Source organism: Macrotis lagotis, chromosome 2 (genome assembly GCF_037893015.1).
Source record: "Macrotis lagotis isolate mMagLag1 chromosome 2, bilby.v1.9.chrom.fasta, whole genome shotgun sequence".
NCBI lineage: Eukaryota > Metazoa > Chordata > Mammalia > Peramelemorphia > Peramelidae > Macrotis > Macrotis lagotis.
Window position 1 is genome coordinate 342824019 of NC_133659.1, and position 18823 is coordinate 342842841.

Genomic DNA, 18823 nt, shown 5'->3' on the forward strand with positions numbered 1-18823 from the left:
AGAGTCCCCCAGCCTGGGTTCAAAGCTCGGGGTTGTTCCTCACACCCTCCTTATCCAAGCCAAACTCCAGAAATCCTGGGATCGTTTTCTCCCCCCATCCATTTAAAAAAGAGGATTACATGACCTCCCAGGTCTCACTAGCACGACCTTCTCCTGGAGGAGAGGCTCATTGGTGGAGCTGGGCAGGAATCATGGGCTCTGATTACCAAGGGGAACCCTCCAGAGCTCAAGATATGGTCCTGAGTGCAGCATGACAAGGGAGATGAGGCTGGGAAGCGCCCAGGAGAGCCTGGTCATCACCACCAGGGACCCTGAGAGGTCATCTCTAGGGCAGACACCTTAAGGCTCCTGGATCTCCCAAGAGAAATGGGGCCTGGGTCAACTCCTGCCAAGGGCTTCCCTGTTTCCTTAGGAGGCAAGGACTGGCTTGGGATGGGCAGGAAGGGCCTGTGCTACACATCACCAAGCTTTGCCAGAGTGTACCTAGTGGGCATAATCTGGACACCAGGGATCTGCTGGGCCCAGGAAGCATGTGTCTTTTTGTAAACACCAGATTGAAGCCCCTTCTGACATTTCCAGTTTTCTTCTTCCTGTCACCTCCTACAACCCAGGGATGCTGGACCCAGTGCTCCATCTCCCACCTTTGGGACCTTGCATTGGCTCTTTCCCTTGTCTCTACCCTTCACTTTCCTCAGTTTTCAGTAGGGAAATCTTTCCTACTCCTTCAGGTTCCAGAGTTTTCCTCGAGATTTCTTTCCATCTCTTTCCATGCATCTTATATTCCCCTAATGACTTTTTTTTTTTTTTTTTTTTTGGTGAGGCAATCAGGTTTAAGTGACTTGCTCAGGGAAACATACTAAGTGTCGAGTGTCTACATTCAGATCTGAACTCGGGTCCTCCTGACTCCAGGGCTGGTACTCTTTCCCCTGCCCCACCTCTAGTGATTTAACTGCTATCTCCCTAGAGCAGGTGAGCTTCTTGAGGTGAGGGACGAATTGCCCTTCTCTGTGCTGTGCCAGCCAATGGTAGCACCTAACAAGTACGTGAACAATGAGAGTAAAAGAATCCAAGAGAGTCTGGACCATACTGTGAAATTTAGTTAGATTTAGAGATGATAGGGAGCAGGTTCTAGAGTCAGGGAGGGATATCACTATAGCAGCTCTGATGAAGGGAGTGAGGGGCACAGAACACCGCAGCAAGACCCTCATCACAGGAAGGGCAGTTAAGGGGCTGCACACAAGGGATAGTGGGGAAGGGAATGGATGAGACTCGCAACTGAGAGGATATGAGAGCTGAGGCAGAGGAAGTGACTAGGAAGAAGTCAGAGGCCTTGGGCCTGCAGGGAGGAGTCGGGGTGCCACTCTGAACATAAAAGATGAGGCCCTTCGGAAATCCAGGAGTCAGCTGCACACAAGACTGTGGCTTGGGAGAAAGACTGGGGCTGGAGAGATAAATCTGGACGCTTTCAGCTGAAACGGAGCAACAAAACCTAGGGGAGCTGAGAGGTCAACAAGAGGTGGAGAGGGAAAAGAGGCCCAGGACCCAGGACTCAGCCTTGAGCCCGGCACTGGACAATGGAGATCCAACAAAGACCTCAGATGGAACCATCCTGGAGGTAAGAACAGGCTGGCCAGGCAGCAGACAAAGCAGGAAGGAGAGAGCTTGAAAAGAGGGAATGAGGCCACTGAGCTCAGCTTCAAGGAAACTGAGTCCCAGAGGGAGTGTGAGTCTGAGCTCGGGCTGGGGGGCAAGGAGAGAAGGAAGAAGGAAAAAAGGGGAGAGGAGGGAGCAAATCACTGCATTGGGTTGCTCCCTTGCTGTTTAAACAACTTTTGTACAAAACGGAAGCATCGAGGCTGGGTTCCCAAGCTTCCCAACTGAGAGTTCCCACTGATGTCATTCCAGTGCAATCACTTGAGGGGGCTAATGAGATGTCAGCCCCATGAAGAGTCGGGGGAATCCCAGTCTGCCCCCTCCTTGTCACTCATTCCTTCCTTCCTCCATCCATCCTTTCAGGAAACACACATCTTCAAGTCATCCAAGGCAAGAATAGGGAAGCAACCAGAGTCCGAGTCAGTCTTTTTTCTACTTGTTCCATAAAATAAGAAGAGTCCTCTCCCCAGTATCTCTTCTTCCCACCTCCATGGGGAGCTGATCCTAAGGCAGGCACTCCCTCCAATGGGAAGGACCCTTCTTCCCTTTCACGGGGCTCGGCCCCCATTGGGAGCAGGATCTTTGGGATCGCCGCCATCCCACAGATCCCAGACCGTGGCTGCCGCTAATGCTCAAGGACGCAGGCAGGTGCGTTTGGAAGAGCATGTGCAAACAGACCCGCCAACGTTGTTAAGCCCCAATCTGTTTTCACAAGAACATCTGACCTGATATTAAGCACCGTGATGGGGAAACAATGCAAAGACTCCCTCGAAGAGACAGGCTGGGCACAGGGTTGGCCATTTCTGGGCTCAGCAGGAAAACACCCTCACCCAAACTAAACAGTAACCTGGTTAAGCGTGAGGCTGAGCATAGCTGAGCACATTAATCATCAGACAGGATCATAAAGGAAAATATGCCAGCTATCTCCCAACTGTTTACCGCCTCTGTTTTTCTTGGAACAGAAACGCATTTTCTATATTAGATGAACCTGTAAAAAACACATACCTGGTAAAAGAGTTGAACACGTTCTCTCTATCAGGAGCCTGAAAACATGGAATATTCCATCATCCTGAAAGAATTCTGGGTTCACAAAGGTCCAGGCACCCACCCGACTCCAGCTATGGTAACAAATGCATAACAGAAACCAAACAGAGCGCACTCTGCTCAGGAGATGAGCTGGAGAAGGGCCTTCCAAGAAGGCCCAGGCACCAAGCAGGCCTCAGAGGACTTGGGTTAGGAAGGCCATCCCAAAGAAGACACCCCCATAATCTTCCTCCCAAAGACACTTCCTGCTCCTATTTGATGGGGAGAAGAGCAGTCCCAAAGTGTTTCATCAGGAGAAATGGGAGGGGAGCGTCTTTTGTTTTGTGCCCATGGTGGGCCACACCTCTTCTAAGTGACTAAGAGCCAGAACTCCTTTCAACAGGTATTAGTCCCATTTTAGAGAAAAGGAAACTGAGCCTCCAGCAAGTGCTTGCATCCTGGCTAGGACATGATGGAGCCAGGCTTTGAACCCAGGTCTCCCAAGCATCAATTTTAGAGGGCCTTCATATATCATCTCACAGGTGGGTAGGATTTAATAAATGAGGAAACAGAGCATCAGAGGAAGCAGTCCAATGAATAGAGAGGAGCCCCAGCTCTGCAAGCCAAAGACCCTGATCCTTCCGAGCTGTGTGACTAGAAGGAATGACTTCACTGCAGCAAGCCTCCACATCCTGCTCTATAAAAACAAGATGATCCTCCCATGTCTAATTTCACAAGCAGTGGTTCATGTAGCTCAAGAATGGGAGAAGGGCTCATTGCTCATGGGTAGGTCAAGTCAATCTAATAAAAATGACAATACTTCTCAACCTGATTTACTTTAGTGCAACACCAGTCAAACCACCAAAGCACTACTTTACAAAATGAGGGAAAATAACAGTAAAATTTATCTGGAGGAACAAAAGGTCAAGAACATCAAAGGAATCAATAAACACCAAACAATCAAACAGGAAGGTGACCTAGCAGTACAAGATCTCAAACTAAACTACAAGGATCTAAAGCATCAAAACAATTTGGTGCTGAGTAAGTAACAGTCACAATATGCAGAAACAACCTGGTGGGTTTGATAAACCCAAAGATTCCAGCTTTTAGGGAAGAACTAACTAGTTGACAGAAACTGCTGGGAAAACTGGAAAGTAGAATAGCAGAAACTAGGTGGAGACCAATTTCTCACATCATTTACTGGGTTCATAAACCTATAACATCATAAATAAATTAGAAAAACATAGAAGGTACCTGTCAGATCTGTTGATAGACGAGTGCATGGCCAAACAAGAGACAAAGAGGGTCACAAAAAGTAATACCAGATGAATCTGATTACGTAATTTTAAAAATGCAGTTAAAATTAGAAGTAGAAATTTGAGGGAAAAAATGTTGTGGTAAGTCTAATAAGGGTTTCTTAAAAAATGGGACATGGGTCAACCTTATAAGAGGCATTGATAAATGGTCAAAGGATTCAACTAGGAAATTTTCAGAGGAAGAAATCCAAGATATCAATAACTATGGGAAAAATGTTCCAAATCATTAATAATTAAAGAATAACAAATGTACCATTAGAGTGGTTAAACTGACAAAAAAGGAAAATGACAAATGCTGGAGGGGCTGTGGGAAAACAGGCTCATTGGTACAAGGTTGGTGGAGCTGTGACCTGGTCCAGCCACTATAGAAAGCCATTTGGAGTGATGACCAAAAAGCAAGACTTCCACTATACCCAACAAGATCAAAGGAAGAGGAAAAGGACCTGCATGGACAACCTGTGGAGAGCCCAAAGGCCTGAGCCCAGATTCTGGCCACCTCAAAGCTTGTATCTAGGGGACCCTTTGGCAGAACCCAATTCTAGAGAGGCTTTCTATCTTCTGGTGTTCATGATTTCTCTCCTTCCTCCAGCTCCGGCTCCTTGGCTCCCTCCTCTGGGCTCACAGGCCTCTTAGGTCCCTGCCACCTCTGGGGTCTATGGCTTCGCCCAGACTATCCCCACCCAGGGATCCCAAGAAGCCAAGGCAAGTCGAGGAAGTCACCATGGAGATGCACTGTGTGACAGTTCATCATGCCAGGGCTTCCCTCAGACCCTCAGGACCTTTCCTCTTCCCCCAAGGAAAGGACATTCTTGGGGGCCCTGCTCTGGAGCAGGTCTGCCAAGGGGGCCATCACAGCTCCATGTCTGTGCAGAAGAAAAACAGCTAAAGAATAACTAAATGTCCCTGTTCTCAGGCTGTGCCACGTTTGTGTTTTTCCACCCTGGCTCTTAATATCTTGCAACATCACGCTCCTGCTGTCCCTGTGGAGACCATGGAAGCCGACAGTGTGAGGCCGGGGCTCCCAGATCCCATGGGAAAAATGGGTTGGGCCAACCAGGGGAGAAGGAGCTGAAGGGCCACCCTGGCTCTGCCCCTGACTGGGCTCCAGACTCACCCCCCGCCAAAGCCCTGCTTGCAGCCAAGTGTCCATGTCCTCCATCACCAATGACTTACCTTCTCTGGGCCCAGGAGCTATTTCTGGGGCTTCCTGGGTAGAGGCCATCTTGTCAAGCAGGTCAGGGATAGAGGAACAAGATGCCCCTTGGAGCATGGCAGGATGGGGTACCCAGGCTCAGCCTTGCTCCTCCTGCCAGCCTGCACCTCAGAAATGTCCCCTCAATGTCCTTGGTGGAGACAGTCCCTGGTTACAGAGTGACCCTGGCTAAGGCCCTCCCTTAGTCTCCTCCCTGCCCCCACATCTGCATCCTCCTGGTGACTCCGGCCTCCAGAGCTTCCCTGACCCAACTGCTCAGTGCAGGGGAGCTTTTGGCCATCTCCTCAGAATGACTGGTTTGACTTTTATATTTTGCTTGGGTTCACAGTGGGGCCAATCTGGAGGCATTGCATAGATGACCCAGTCACCCCATTTCCATTTTACAGAGGACACGAAAGCCCAGAGAAGAGGAGACCTGGGCCCCCTACTACTCAGGGCTGCCCTGAGCCTCCCCATGTCCCCCTTCCACTAGAGCAAAGTCCAGGTTTTTGCCCTGTGCCCTCTGAACCCTCTGGACTAGTCAATTAGTCAATAGGAGATACCTACTGTCCAGGAGGGTCTCACAAGCTACAAACAGCAGAAAGATAGGGCAATGGCGAGAAGGCACAAGGCCAGGCCCTCGATGCCAGCCAGTACCCTCTTGACCAAACTCCAACAGCATCAGGGGCATGGTAGACCAATGGATGCCAGGTAGCCCAGGGTTGCTTGCTGAGTCCCCTCCCACCTCAGGCCCAACTGACCCACCAGGACAGAAGTCAGAGAAAAGACATCCCCTGCAGCACTGGTGTCATGAGGTGTGCTGCTTACTCACACAAATGACCAAATGATCTGTGGGAAGGAGAGGACAGAGGGAGATGCGAGCAGACTCCAGGACCTAGAGGCCTCAGGATCTCACACCCAGCTTTGCTCTGCTGCTGCCTTCAAAAGAACAAAATTGGGCCAGGGGTTCTGACTGGGGCCTGCCTGCCTAGAGGACTCAGGGAGCCTCCCAAGACTAAGTGTCAGCAGCTTGGAATTTTTTCTACTGAGGTCCAAAAGGCTTGTGTCTCTGGGAGAAAATCTGTCCATATGTGAACCATCCAGAATAAAGGAAGAAAGCTAAATATACAGGGAAGTTCCTAGTGGGTTGTCTGTGGTGCTTCCGGGGTATCCTGGCAGGCTCATGTGCATCCCAGGCTGGGTCCTGTAAATCTGAGCCCTGTTCAAACATTTCCTTCAGTCAGTGCTTTGTTATCTGTCTGCAGAGGATGGGATTGGGGGAGAGGGGGAGGCAGGAATCTTCTCCACAAACACTTTGCTTTATTTCTAACCCGGAACAATTTTGAAAACTCACTGCAAATCTTCAGCATGGCATAGTGAAGAGTCCATCTCCCGGGGCCAAGCATCATGCTGGTACTGGGAAGAGTTTGGGGCCAGGGGGAGCATCAGAAAGGTTTCCTCTAAGAGGCGGCCTTCAGGTTGGGCTCGGACAGACAGGCAGGCAACCAAGAGGCGGAACAGCTTCTCAGGAAAGCAGTCAGACCCTGAGTGATCCCGAGCCAATGGGCCAGGCCCTGGGGCTAGTGCTGCAGATGTCTTCTAGGCCTGGGTCCTTGGGGGCAGCAGAAATGGTTTAATATCTGGCTCCAGGAGGGCCACTTTTTTTCTTTTTTAAAACTTATTTATTGATTTTTGAATTTTACAATTCCCCCCTCCACAGAAGGCATTCTGTTAGTCTTTCCATTGTTTCCATTGTATACAGTGATCTAAGTTGAATGTGATGAGAGAGAAGTTACATCCTTAAGGAAGAAACAAAGTATAAGAGAGAGCAGAATTACATAAGAAGATAACTTTTTTTTTCTAAATTGAAGGTACTAGTCCTTGGTCTTTGTTCAAACTCCATAATTCTTTCTCTGGATACAGATGGGATTCTCCATCACAGACAGCCCCAAATTGTGCCTGGTTGTCGCCCTGATGGAATGAGTGAGTCCATCAAGTTTGATCATCACTCCCATGTTGCTGTTAGGGTGGACAATGTTCTTCTGGTTCTGCTCACAAGAGGGCCACTTTGCATCGACCCTCCAGGCTCGGGTCGGAGTGGCCTTTGGTCCCAGGGCAAGGACAGGCTCTCCCTGCCAGACTGCCCTCACAGGCAGGTGGGGGCAACTACTGGTCCTTTACTTCTCACATAGAGCTCAGAGAGGGTTAGAAGCCAGGTGAAGGTACAAACTGTGTCAAAATGAGATGCTGGGAGCCAATTTCCAAATGGCCTCTATTCATGAAATGTATTAAGACCATGGGCTCTGTCCATCAGATCAGGACAAGGCCCAGTGTTAAAGATCTCTAGCCCTTCCTCCCTAATCATGCCTTGGCCAGGGTGGGGGTTGGGGGGTGGCTTTCACGTTCTTTTCTAACTTCTAGGATTGATGTGGGGGAACAGTTGGCTGGCTAAGCCCACATTGTAAAGACAAGAGTCCCCATGGTGCCAATGACACACCTTTCACAATTGACCTCCCCAGTCCTTTAGACAGCTCCCAACAAGAAGATGATAGGGGCTGCTGGGTCAGCTCTCCAACTCACAGAGATCCCCCAAATCTTGATAGCAGAGCAGAACTTGAATCCAGGCCTCTTCTGACTCCAGGTTCAACACTCTCTTGGCTGAACCAATCTGTCTTCTCTAAAGCAAAGAGATGGACGGTTTCTTGAGGATAGCCTTTATGGTCCTGCTACCAAGTCACAGTCATGAAGCCTAATTTATTAGACAAGTCTGATACAAACGAACTAAACACACTTTCAGAAACTTGGGTTTAATTGCTGTTTGTGAATAGATGTTGTGAAGCACCAGAGGATACTTATTTCATGCTCAACTCATTTGTTTCCATTAGAGACATATGGATTCTGAGTAGATGTTCCCCACCCCCATCCTTGGTGATTATTGTGTTGGGGGCACCTACCCAAGGGGAGAGCCCAAAGCCTCCAAATCTGTGGTTCCATGGCCAAAGCTGTGGTGTTGAGCCCCGCAGACCTCTGAAGATGACCGGCTCCCAGGGAAGCCTGGGGACGTGGAGGCTTTGGAGAGGAGGACAAGGACTCCTGCTTGGAGGTCTCGCAAAATCAGCCCCTAAACTTCCTCTCTTGTCCCTGGCTCCCCCACCTCTGGCCCTGCCACCTTAGCCTCCATCAGTTGATAGGTCCTCCTTCACCCCTCATCGTCAAAGGCTCTGGACTCTGCCTCAGTCCCTAGGCCCTCCAAGTCTCATTCCATGAGGAAGATGGGGCAGTGAATAGAGAGGTGGTCTTGGAGTTTGAAAGATCTAATTCTAAATCCTTCTTCAGAAAATCCCCAGCTATGGGAAGACAGAAGTTAGAAGCTTTGGAATTGAATTGAATTGAATTTGGAATTGAAGCCTGGGGTGTCCATTTGCTCTTTGTCTCCTTCTACCCCAACATCGAGTCTTAGTGTCTTCTTCTAATGGTCTCTGAGGCTTCTTCAGGATCCAAGACCCCAGCCTGGACATTGCCTGTGGGCCCGGCTCTTCCAGCCAGGCCTCCATGAACATCGGTCCTTCCATCAGTTGGACACGGACAGGCTGTAGCTGACAACTTATCCCCATCCTGAGGGTGTGATTGTCAGACAGGCAATCATTTCTGCAGTTCCCTTGGGTGACAGATTTTAATGGAATTATTAATTATCAACTGGAAACAAGTGGGGGAGGGACAGAGGCAGAGAAACATCCTCCCTCCTCCCCAAGTTCCTTTTCCACAAACAACAAAAAATGAAATGCCTCCCTTTCTTGTCCCTGGGTCCTGCTGGAGCCAACATGGCAGCCTACATCCCAAAGGGCTCCCTGGGGCTAAGGACAATGATGATGCTGTAATCCACAGGCATTTTTCCATTAGTTGTCTCCCTGAGGTCAGGGACAGCTCTAAACAGTCTGGTCTGTCTCCCATTGGGGTGGGCTGCTCCAGAAGCTCAGGGAGCCCACCACTGATTCCTTCAGGTAGTAGTACCTCACCATAAGTCCTTTAAAGTCCCTGATAATTGCCCTAAGAAGATAGCAGAACCTGCCCCTCATAGCAAAGACCAGGTAGGGCAGGAGGTGCCTGGACATCCCAAGTGCTGCAACCCAAGGCTGGAGCCCAGCCCAACTCCTCAGGCCTGGAAACTCTGCGGTGAAAGGGGAGGCTAAAGTTTGCTTCCCTCAGCTCCGTGGCCACTGCTGGGCTTAGTCACAAGGATTACTGGGCCAAGCTTGCTGCCGTCCCGGAACAAACACTTAGGGTGTGTCCTTTCCTCATTGCTGGACAGAAGTGTCACCCTCCACTGTGATGGCTAGCATCTTGTCAATGTACCATCCCCATTTAGAAATGCCTTTTATGAGCCAGACATGGGAAAGGTCACCTCCAGTGCTTCACAAGAGAAAGGTCAATTGAGGATAATAGACGTGCCTTCGAGTAGTCTAGAAACCAGAGCTTGGGCCCAGGTGGGTCCAAGAGGCAGAAGGATGGCTCTGACCATTTCATGATGCATGGCCCACCAAGACAGGTCTACCACAGGTTTTTGTGGTGACCCTAGATAGAACAGGGAAGGGCAGGAAACAGGGGCATAGAAGTGGGAGAACTTGTTCCTCTCATCATTGAGGAATGTGAGGATAAGCACCTACAGAGGACATCGGGAGAGAACGGGACCAGTGACTTGAAACTGATAAAGGAGGTTGAACATGCCCTCAAAAATCACCAAGTGGGGTGACAATGTGCAGGAAGTTTAAGGGGGAAAGCTACCAGTCCCACAAACTTCCTAACCTTCCCATGGGGCCAAGAAAGACCAAGAACCAGACTGTAAGGGGAGAGATGCAGTGGAACAGGATTGAAACAGCCTCCAAGAACCCTGGGCAGTCATGCAGAGTCAGGTCACAAGGGCAAGATGGTTCCAAGGAGGCGCATCAGTCGTGTCTACCAAAGGGACACACACAAGGGATAGAGACACACACCTGGCCACGGCCACTGTGAGGACTGAACTGACTTGACTGTAACTTGTTACTTAGCAGGGGCTAGTTCTTTTTTCATGGTTCCTTTTTTCATGGTTTTTAATTTAATAATGGGTTTAATTTAGCAACAGGGAAAGAGACACAGAATAGGCAGAGGAGGAGGGGGGAGAAAAGTGTGGAAGGACGGAAGATTGGAAGGAGAGACACAAAGAGAGGGGAGGGGGGAAGGGAGGGCGGGGAAGAGAGACAGACACAGAGACACAGACATAGAGACCCAACAGTCAGAAAGGGCCAGAAGGGAACAAGAAGAAGGGCGGATAAACAGGACAGTTTTGAAATCAAGTGCAGAATTAGGACCTATTATCTCTGGGGCCCAGTCCCATCTTGGGGTTCTGCTCTGAGTCCCCACATATCCAAACTTTGGCTCTCAGCTGTCTTTAGTCCCTCATCCCATCTGGATGTTCTGGAGCCATCTGCCCCCCAACTGCCTTCCCTCTCCTTCCCTCATCTCTGTCTAAGGCATCACCACCTTCCCTCTGTTACCCTGGATGCCTCTCCCCTCCAACCACAGTTTTCAACCTCACCCCTTCAATCAGGTACTAGCCCTGCCATTCACCCAATTATCTATCACCCCCAATTGCCAATCTCCTAATTGGTCTCCCCTCCCTCAAGTCTCCCCTTCTTGGGTATAGTCTCTGCCTCTGATGCAACTGTCCCACTGCACCAGGTCCCCTTTAAGTCAAACATAAGCCCTGCTTAGCTGTGCCAGACTCCCGACCTGACAGTAGGCCTACTCTCTGGACTAATGCTGCCCAGTCTCCACTAGGCCCTGTCCTGGGATCTTGGGGTCTCGCACATCAGGACACCTGATAAATGCTTGAAGATTGACTGATGGACACGTACGTCTCTGAGGCTGCATTTGAGGGCTCCTCAGCTCCCCAGAGGGGTTCCTCCTCCCCTTAGCTGACTCATCCTAATTAGGCGAGGGGGGTGGACATTTGGCTTGGTGGCATCTAAGAGCCAGACAGAGACATAGAGTCTTTCTTGACCCCAAGGCCAGCTCTCTGCCACTGTCTCCAAGCAGCCTCCCTCTGGACCATCCAAACCAGCCAGTGGCCTTCTCACCCTAGAGCACCCCTGTGCCCTGCTGAGCTCCTGAGGCCTTCGTTGTGGGGAGGATTCCAAGCCAGCCAACCCTATACTACATTCCATCCAAGGCTCCAAATGAAGACCCAGCCTCAAACAGAAGAAATCCCATTTCAAAAAGGAGAGAAGACAAAGAGGTCCCCGGCACAGGCATGGCTAAGGAAGGTGTGTAACGACCCAGGGGACAGGGTCTTCATACAATATCAGGGAACACCACCTGCATATGCAGTTCAAATCAGAAGAGGTCTGACAGACATCCTAGAAATCTGGGCCAGTTCCTCAATTCACCAGGATAGTGTATCAATGAACATAAACAGGCAATGTTTAAAGGAAGGAAACAAATGATCAATGACCGCATGAAGAAATCCTTCCCAAAATGACCACCAAGTGTCAATGAGCCCACAGGGCTCCTGCCTCCCCCAATCTTGCGGCAGAGAGAAGTGCCCTGGAGTTCATTTCCTTGACTCTTCATTTCTTCCTAGTTAATGACATCAGTAAGAGCCTTTTTAAAAAATACAGTAAAATTCCCTAGCTGTGTGATCTTGGGCAAATCACTTAACCCCATTGCCTTGCAAAAAAAAAAAATACAGTAAAAAAGACCCCTGGCAACCCTCAGGCCTTGGGTCCCAACCACAAGGACCATCCTTGACATGAGGCTTCTAGGAGAAGTCACAGGAGAAGGGCTTCAGAGCACAGACTCTCGGGCTAGAAGGAACCCTGGCCCCAAGAATGGAAGCATTTATCTCACCTTGGTTAAAAAAAACTGAACCCCCCCATCAATCACAATATCAAGGGGCAGGGCATCAAGGGCTGTCATCTGCCTTACTTCAGGAGCCCAAATTTACAGGTGGGGAGACTTTGAGAGCAGAAGGGGCTGGGTATAGACACTAAGGTCTGACCTGGCCAGGATGGGTCAGCATCAGCAGGAAAGCCTGAACCCAGGGCCTCTGACTCCAGATCCATGACTCTTTCTCAGACACTTTTCCATCCTCCCCAAGGAAGACATGCATTACTGGAAGAAAGGACAGGATCACATTACCTACCTTCAAGTCTTTGTTGGAGCTTTAGCATACTGTTGGCCAGGCCCTATTCTCAGCACCAGGGATCTACAAGTGAGCAAAGAGCCGAGATGGCACCTGTCTAGGTACTCTATGAGTACAGGAGGGCAGAGTTTCAGAGGGAAACCCCATAAGCACTGCAGATTCCCTGGGAACTTCCTTTCCACAGGAGCCTGAGAAGCATGCATTCTCTTGTCCATGAGCTCCCTTGCCCACATGCTCTCTTGTCTGTGCACTCCCTGGCCTGCATGCTCTCTTGCCCATGTACTCTCTTGCCCACAGCTCCCTCGCCCATATGCTGTCTTGCCCATGGCTCCCTCACCCACATATTCTCTTGCCCACATGCTCCCTCACTCATGTGCTCTCCTGTTCGCATGCTCTCTTGTTCCCTCTCCCCCCACATGTGGTTGTGAGCTGACATACCTAATCCAATAGTGCGCACTCTCCCCAGCTGGCTTGCTCAGACACACTCATTTGATGGATACAAAATTTAATCTCAACAGAGCAAGACAAGCAATCTCTATTTCTAAAAGCTATGACTTAAATTGCCAATGGAAAAAAAAAGCCTTCTGTCGTGAGGCCCCTTTGATCGGCTTAATTGTGGTTGCTGCTAGCAAAATGCCGACTATCTGCCAAGATCTAAGCGGATGTTGGCAGGTAATGGACAGCTCCATCCCCCATCTGCTATCGGGGCCCTCTTCCAATCCAACCAAAGCAGAGGAGTTTGGGAAGCACAGAGGTACCCAGAGAAACGTTCCCCACAGTGGCTCACACACATGGAGATGCCTCTCTCCAGACTGGGCTCGGCCTCTGTGCTGACGCCCTGCTTCCTGACCAGCAGATGGGCCCCAGAGAGGACATAGGGGACAAGACACCCAAAGCTCAACTGGACTCTTGTCCCTGCCCTCTGGGCCTCTGAAACTCATCAAAGTCCCAGAGAAAGGCCAGAGGGGGGGCCCACTCAAAGCAGTCCATGGAGCCAGTCCAGGGCACGATTGCTGGCTGAGCAGAAGTGGCGTCTCTCCCCACCACAGCAAGATGCCCACAAAGACCCATATTCTGTGTTCCGCTACTCAGTAATCCATCTATAAAGTCAGAATGACAAAGTGGGTCTACTCTGGGTCTGGTGGGGCTATTGGATGGAAAAGCTTCTGTTGACTGCAAAAGGAAGGTCACCGGAGAGTCCATCCAGGGTCTCAGTCTACCCATATGGGAAATGGTAACAGATGATCACAGCTCTGACCAGTGTCCATCTAAATGCCTCAGACTGGACAGACACCACCAATGGAGATCCACCCTCCACAGGGTGAGTCGTGGCCTGTCCCGGATAAGCCTGCTCCCAGTAGAGTGGCCCAGACTGGGGAGGACAGAAAGAAAAGGCAGAAAACCCCACAGGGGCAATGCAGTAGTCAGGGTATGTGGCCTCTGGACAGGAATTTTAATTTCATTTACTGTAACAGGAACTGTAACTGTGACAGCTTGATTTATGAATTTTGACATATTTCTTGAACTAGGATTATATGACAAAGAAATGGAATCTGGGGCAAGCCAGCTCTTGTCTGAACATCCAGGTTCCCAATCAATAAGCAGAGGCTCTGACAGAGGAAAAGCCTGCGGTCTGACAGTGACAGAGACAGAGGGGACCCGGCGTGGATGAGCTGAGGCCTTGACGCCTGCCCAGGGCTGCACTCATCCCTTTCCTACCCCAGAGAGGCTGGCATCCAATCAGCGACCACCCTTAGAGAGCCAGGCTTTACTCCAATGTCAAGGCACGCTCCTCCTCTACACACTCATACTCCCACCTCCCCTACATACACACACACACACACACACACACATTCTAGAGACCTCCTGGAGCCCCCCAACCCCACCCCATCTACCCTCCTTCATTTGCTCTGCTTTCCTCTACCATCTTTCTCTAGAGACCTCCGGGCCTTTGGGTAGTAGGGAAAGCATCGGCAGTCATGGTTGGGCTCCCCAGGCCTCTGAAGACCCCTGACAGGGTCCTATGAAAATGGACAGTGGGAAGACTCAGAAGGCCCTCACATTCAGCCCTGACCACACCATCAAGCCCTGGCAGAGAAGACACTGACCACAGGTCCAACTGTGGCCCCCATCAAGAACCAGCAGAGCATGGCATCCCCAGCCCTGCAGGAACACAAGAACAGTGACCCCCATTCTGCGGATGGGGCAGAAACTTGCTGGAGGCCAGGCAGCCAGGAAGTGCCAAGAATAAATGGATGAATCAATACATTTTGCAACTGAGCAAACAATGACCCTCAGCCCCAGGGCTGACTGACTCTGTGACCTCCTCCATGTCAGCCTGCCCTCCACTGATATAGATCGCAGCCCCTCCAGCCTTGGCTGTGAGCAGGCTCTATCTGTGTCCTCTTACAAACTAGAGGAGCCTTTGACTAGGGTCAAGGGGCCTTGGAGACCAGCTGGATCAAGCCCCTCAATCCTCCCAACTGGGGGGAAACTAGGATGGACTCCTGTCATCATGCTGCCTCCTCCCAATTGCTGTAGGAGGGTCCAACCAGGGAGGCTTCCCCAGAGTCAGGATGGGACAGAATTCTGTGGTCATTGGCCAACCCCAAGGACACTGCCCCTCACAGCAGCCATTGAGAGGGGACACTGGGCAGGCCTCAGGCCCCAGCATAATAGAGCACACACAAGAAGGAGAAGTTGCCACTTCAGCATGGAAGAGGGGCCATGGCAAGAAGGGGAGACCACCCCAGACTCCTTCCAAGAGACATTCACTGGCCCCTCACAAAATCATTCAACAAATGACCTGTTGGCTTTTCAGAAGGCCACAGAGCTCCCTAGAAGCCACCCTGTCTTTCCTAAGAACTCATCATGTCAAACTAAGTTCCACAGGAGCCTGGCCAAGTACAGCGGCCTTCCTCTGGTGCTCCCGGCTACCTGGCTCCCCATAAAGCTCAAGTCACAGCTCCATGGTCACCTGCACAGCCTCTCCAGCCTTGTGCAGCATGGACCCCAACAGCCAAGGACCTGATGTCTGCTCACCTGCCCACCCACCGCTCTGAGATATCCAGATGTCTCTGCTAAAGCAAAGCTGACCCAGTGTGTGAGTGTGCGAGCATTTGCACACTTCTCATGGGACCCCCCCCCCTCACAGGGCTGCCTCAGACTTGAAAGTCCATTCCATCTGGCCTAGAGGGGTGCTACCCCTCAACCATCATGTTACTGCCCAGTCCCCCAAGGTCTGTGGCCATACACTTTCTCCTTTATTTCATAAACAGGCAGTCTGGTTTGTTCTCTGGCTAGGAGGGAACTCTCCTGGACAATTTGGCCATGGAGCAGGGGCTGCCACAGAACAGGGGCTGCCGTGCACTGGCCCAGGGTGCTATTCCACTGAGAGGTCCCCATGCCAATCCTGTCAAAACAATGGGTACACTCCCTAGCTACCCACAAAAGGGACTCACTTCAGTGACTAGATAAAGAGACCACCACCATCAAAGGGACCCCAATACAGGGCAGGGAGAGCAGTCCTCTGGTTCCCCATCTGGAGTGCTCCCAGAAGACCCCAAGACAATCAGAAGACCCTCCCTCTAACCTCTCCAGGATGCACAGCCAGGGCTGGGCAAGCCTACCTTGTCTTGGTTTTTGGTATTCTTGTAGCACAGATTTCCAATCAAGCGAATGAGGTGAGATTTGAAGCCAACTGCAGGGTTGGAGATGTCCCCATCACCTCGTATACAAGACATAGCTGTGAAGACATTTGGAGACTTCTTCCCAGCCAAGTGAGTCAGCTGCAAGATCTCTGTTAAAGAGGGAACCAAATTCCCATGAAAGAAAAGACCACCATGGGATTCTAAAGTCTGGCATATGACTGGCCAGTACTGATGGCTGAAATGAACCACTGGGACCACCCTAAGGCAGGGGAAGGAGAGTCAAGGCCCCCTGAACAAGAGGCTCCAGACCCTCCTTCCTTCAATGGAGGGGGTGCTCCTGGGAATTTTATGATGAAAGACTCGTCCCCATGACCTGGAAGGGCATCCCTAACCTCAAATAACCAACCCCAAGGGGCAGCATCCAAGGACCAGGCCCTTAGACCGTCTCCAACAAGAAACTCAGCAGGAAAGGGAAAGAAGTTTTGCCCTCAGTGCAAATCCAAGGCAATGTTCTGTATAGACCTCATGTATTTATGGAAAAACATGGATGAATTTCAAAGAGTCATAATTTAGATGTTACTAAATATAGCAAGATGGCCCTGACTGTCCTGAAACACAGTTGGCAGCAGATTTTTCTGACAATTGATCATTTTTTCTACTCACAATGAGACATTTGAGGAGCAAGAACTGAAGAGCCATTAATACATTTTGGAGTTCAAAAACAAAATGGCAGGCAGGACAATGATCACCTAACCAGTGACTTACACAGATCAGTGTCCACTCACCAACAACTGTCTCGAGGAGGCCGGGGAATGCTTGAAGGGAGCCTAGAAGATCACAGTTGGCGGTCATTTCACAAAGGACATGGAGAAGCCTAATTGTGGTCAGGGCTTCCTGCAGAGAAAAGTACACAGGCCTTTGAATCGAAAGGCTACAGTTGGTCCCACGCTTGCCACCTGATGGCTCACCATCTGACGGCTCACCGATGGCAAGGTAACACTCTGAGCAAGAGAAGGGAGGGAGCTCAGAGAGGCCCTCCCCAATCAATCCCGCTCCCAGCAGCTGCCGTGAATACATGGGTACAGATTGTCTCTGCAGCCCCAGAAGCTGGGTCAGAACAGTTGTTACTAAGCAGGGACAGGATGAATGAAGACAATCAGCAAAGGCTTTTTTTACAAGTTTTCCCAATGAGAAAGGCCAATCAGAAAACCCTGATGTCCCTGAGAAGATGCTTATTCCTGGCCACCAAAGCCAAGGCTGTGGGTACTCTGGCAGGGAGAAGAGGAAAATGCTCAGGGGATTTGTCTGAAAAGACAACCCGACTCGACAATGTCAATTTATCTAGCTCCTCATCAATTCATCACTCCAGGGAGAGGCACCTGGGCTGGGGTCCATAGAGAATGTGAGGCAGCAGCTGCCAAGAAGCCTGGCTGGGACTCTGGCCCCAGAGCTGATGACAAAAAGCCCCACAAGCTTACCAACCATGGCGGAGACAAAGGAGGTCGCTCCACCTTTTCTCATTTGACATTTTTGCCTAGTGCCTAAATACCAGCCTCAGTCAATGAATGTTACAATCTTGAAATCATGAAATCCATTGTGTTGTGTGTGTGTGTGTGTGTGTGTGTGTGTGTGTGTGTGTGTCTGTGTGTGTTTATCTGTGTCTGTATACATCTTATGGGTCTCCAAAGGAGGAGACAAGTATATCATTTTTAAAATGGTTTTTGTGTTTTTATGTCTCACTGATAGAGATGAATTGTTTGGTGGAGCAAGGCAGCCCAGACAAAGCCTGACCCTCTGTCACTGCCATCATGGGGCATGAGGAGAGGCCCTGCCAAGCTGGCCATGCTGGACACAGGAGGGAAAAGCCATTTCAAACAATGCTCCCTCGGAGCAAACAACAATGATGAGGGCCACACAAGGCCACTTTCTTTGACTTTTCTTCTCTCTTACTATTACTAGTTTCCATTCATAGACAAGGATATAAATGGACCCTTCCCAGGGCACCAGCAAGAGGTGGGGGCCAGAACTGTGGAGCTGCTTGCTGGATCAAGGCCAAGAATCTCTGGAGCTCCAACCCACCTCCCCCAGAAACACCTGAATTTTTAGGCTTCACTTTGGGGATGAGGGACCGAGCAGGGGCTCCAATGGTCAGCGGGGCACTCACCCTTCCAGACCCATGTATGGAACTAGGAGAGAATGAAGCCAGAAATAAAAGAAATGAGTTGGAGAGTCCTGCACACCCACGATGTTCAGCCCTTCCAAAAGGTTCCCAGGAGCGTCAAACCTACTTCACACCCTTGGAGCTGGTGGAGACTTCAGACACCCAAAAAGAGCCAGAGAAAGGAAGAGAGTCATCCAAAGTCACACAGCCTTTACCTGATAAAGCTGGGGAACAAGATGAGGAGCAATTCTGAGAAGACAGATGTTCTTCTCTGGGGCTCCCCACCTTCCATGAAGGCAACAGCAAAAAAAAAAAAAAAATTCTCATTTCTCAAAAAGGGACCCATGGAAGTGTCTGTGGCTTCAGGCTTTCAGGTTGCCTCCTCTCTCCCATCTTCTACTCATTTGGGGGTCTGGCAAACTGTGGCAGCGCTGGACCCCAAGGGGATCACAGCTTCCTGATAGCTCTTCCTGTCTCCCCCTCCTTCCACTCTCACCTTTCTTACAGCGACTTCACTCTTCTGCCATTCTAGGCAGCCTGGAATCTCCCCAGCTTCCCAGCAGCCTCTTCAAGGCCAGGAACCCTCTGGTCACCAAGCCAACCCCAGGCCTTGCCCTGCACTCTGGGGGTCAGCTTATCCCTCTGCTGGAG

The 18823-nt window shown here is 50.4% G+C and overlaps 1 protein-coding gene across 3 annotated transcripts in view; it reads right to left on the reverse strand.

The window, feature by feature from the left end:
* Nucleotides 1-18823, reverse strand: part of ATXN10 (ataxin 10) — a 76403-nt gene that overhangs the window by 14137 nt on the left and 43443 nt on the right. For all 3 annotated transcript variants that reach the window (XM_074227288.1, XM_074227287.1, XM_074227289.1), the window contains 2 exons: nucleotides 16797-16905; nucleotides 15991-16160 (listed from right to left, as the gene is read on the reverse strand). In XM_074227288.1, coding sequence (XP_074083389.1) covers nucleotides 15991-16160; nucleotides 16797-16905 — 279 coding nt within the window. The remainder of the gene's footprint in view (nucleotides 1-15990; nucleotides 16161-16796; nucleotides 16906-18823) is intronic.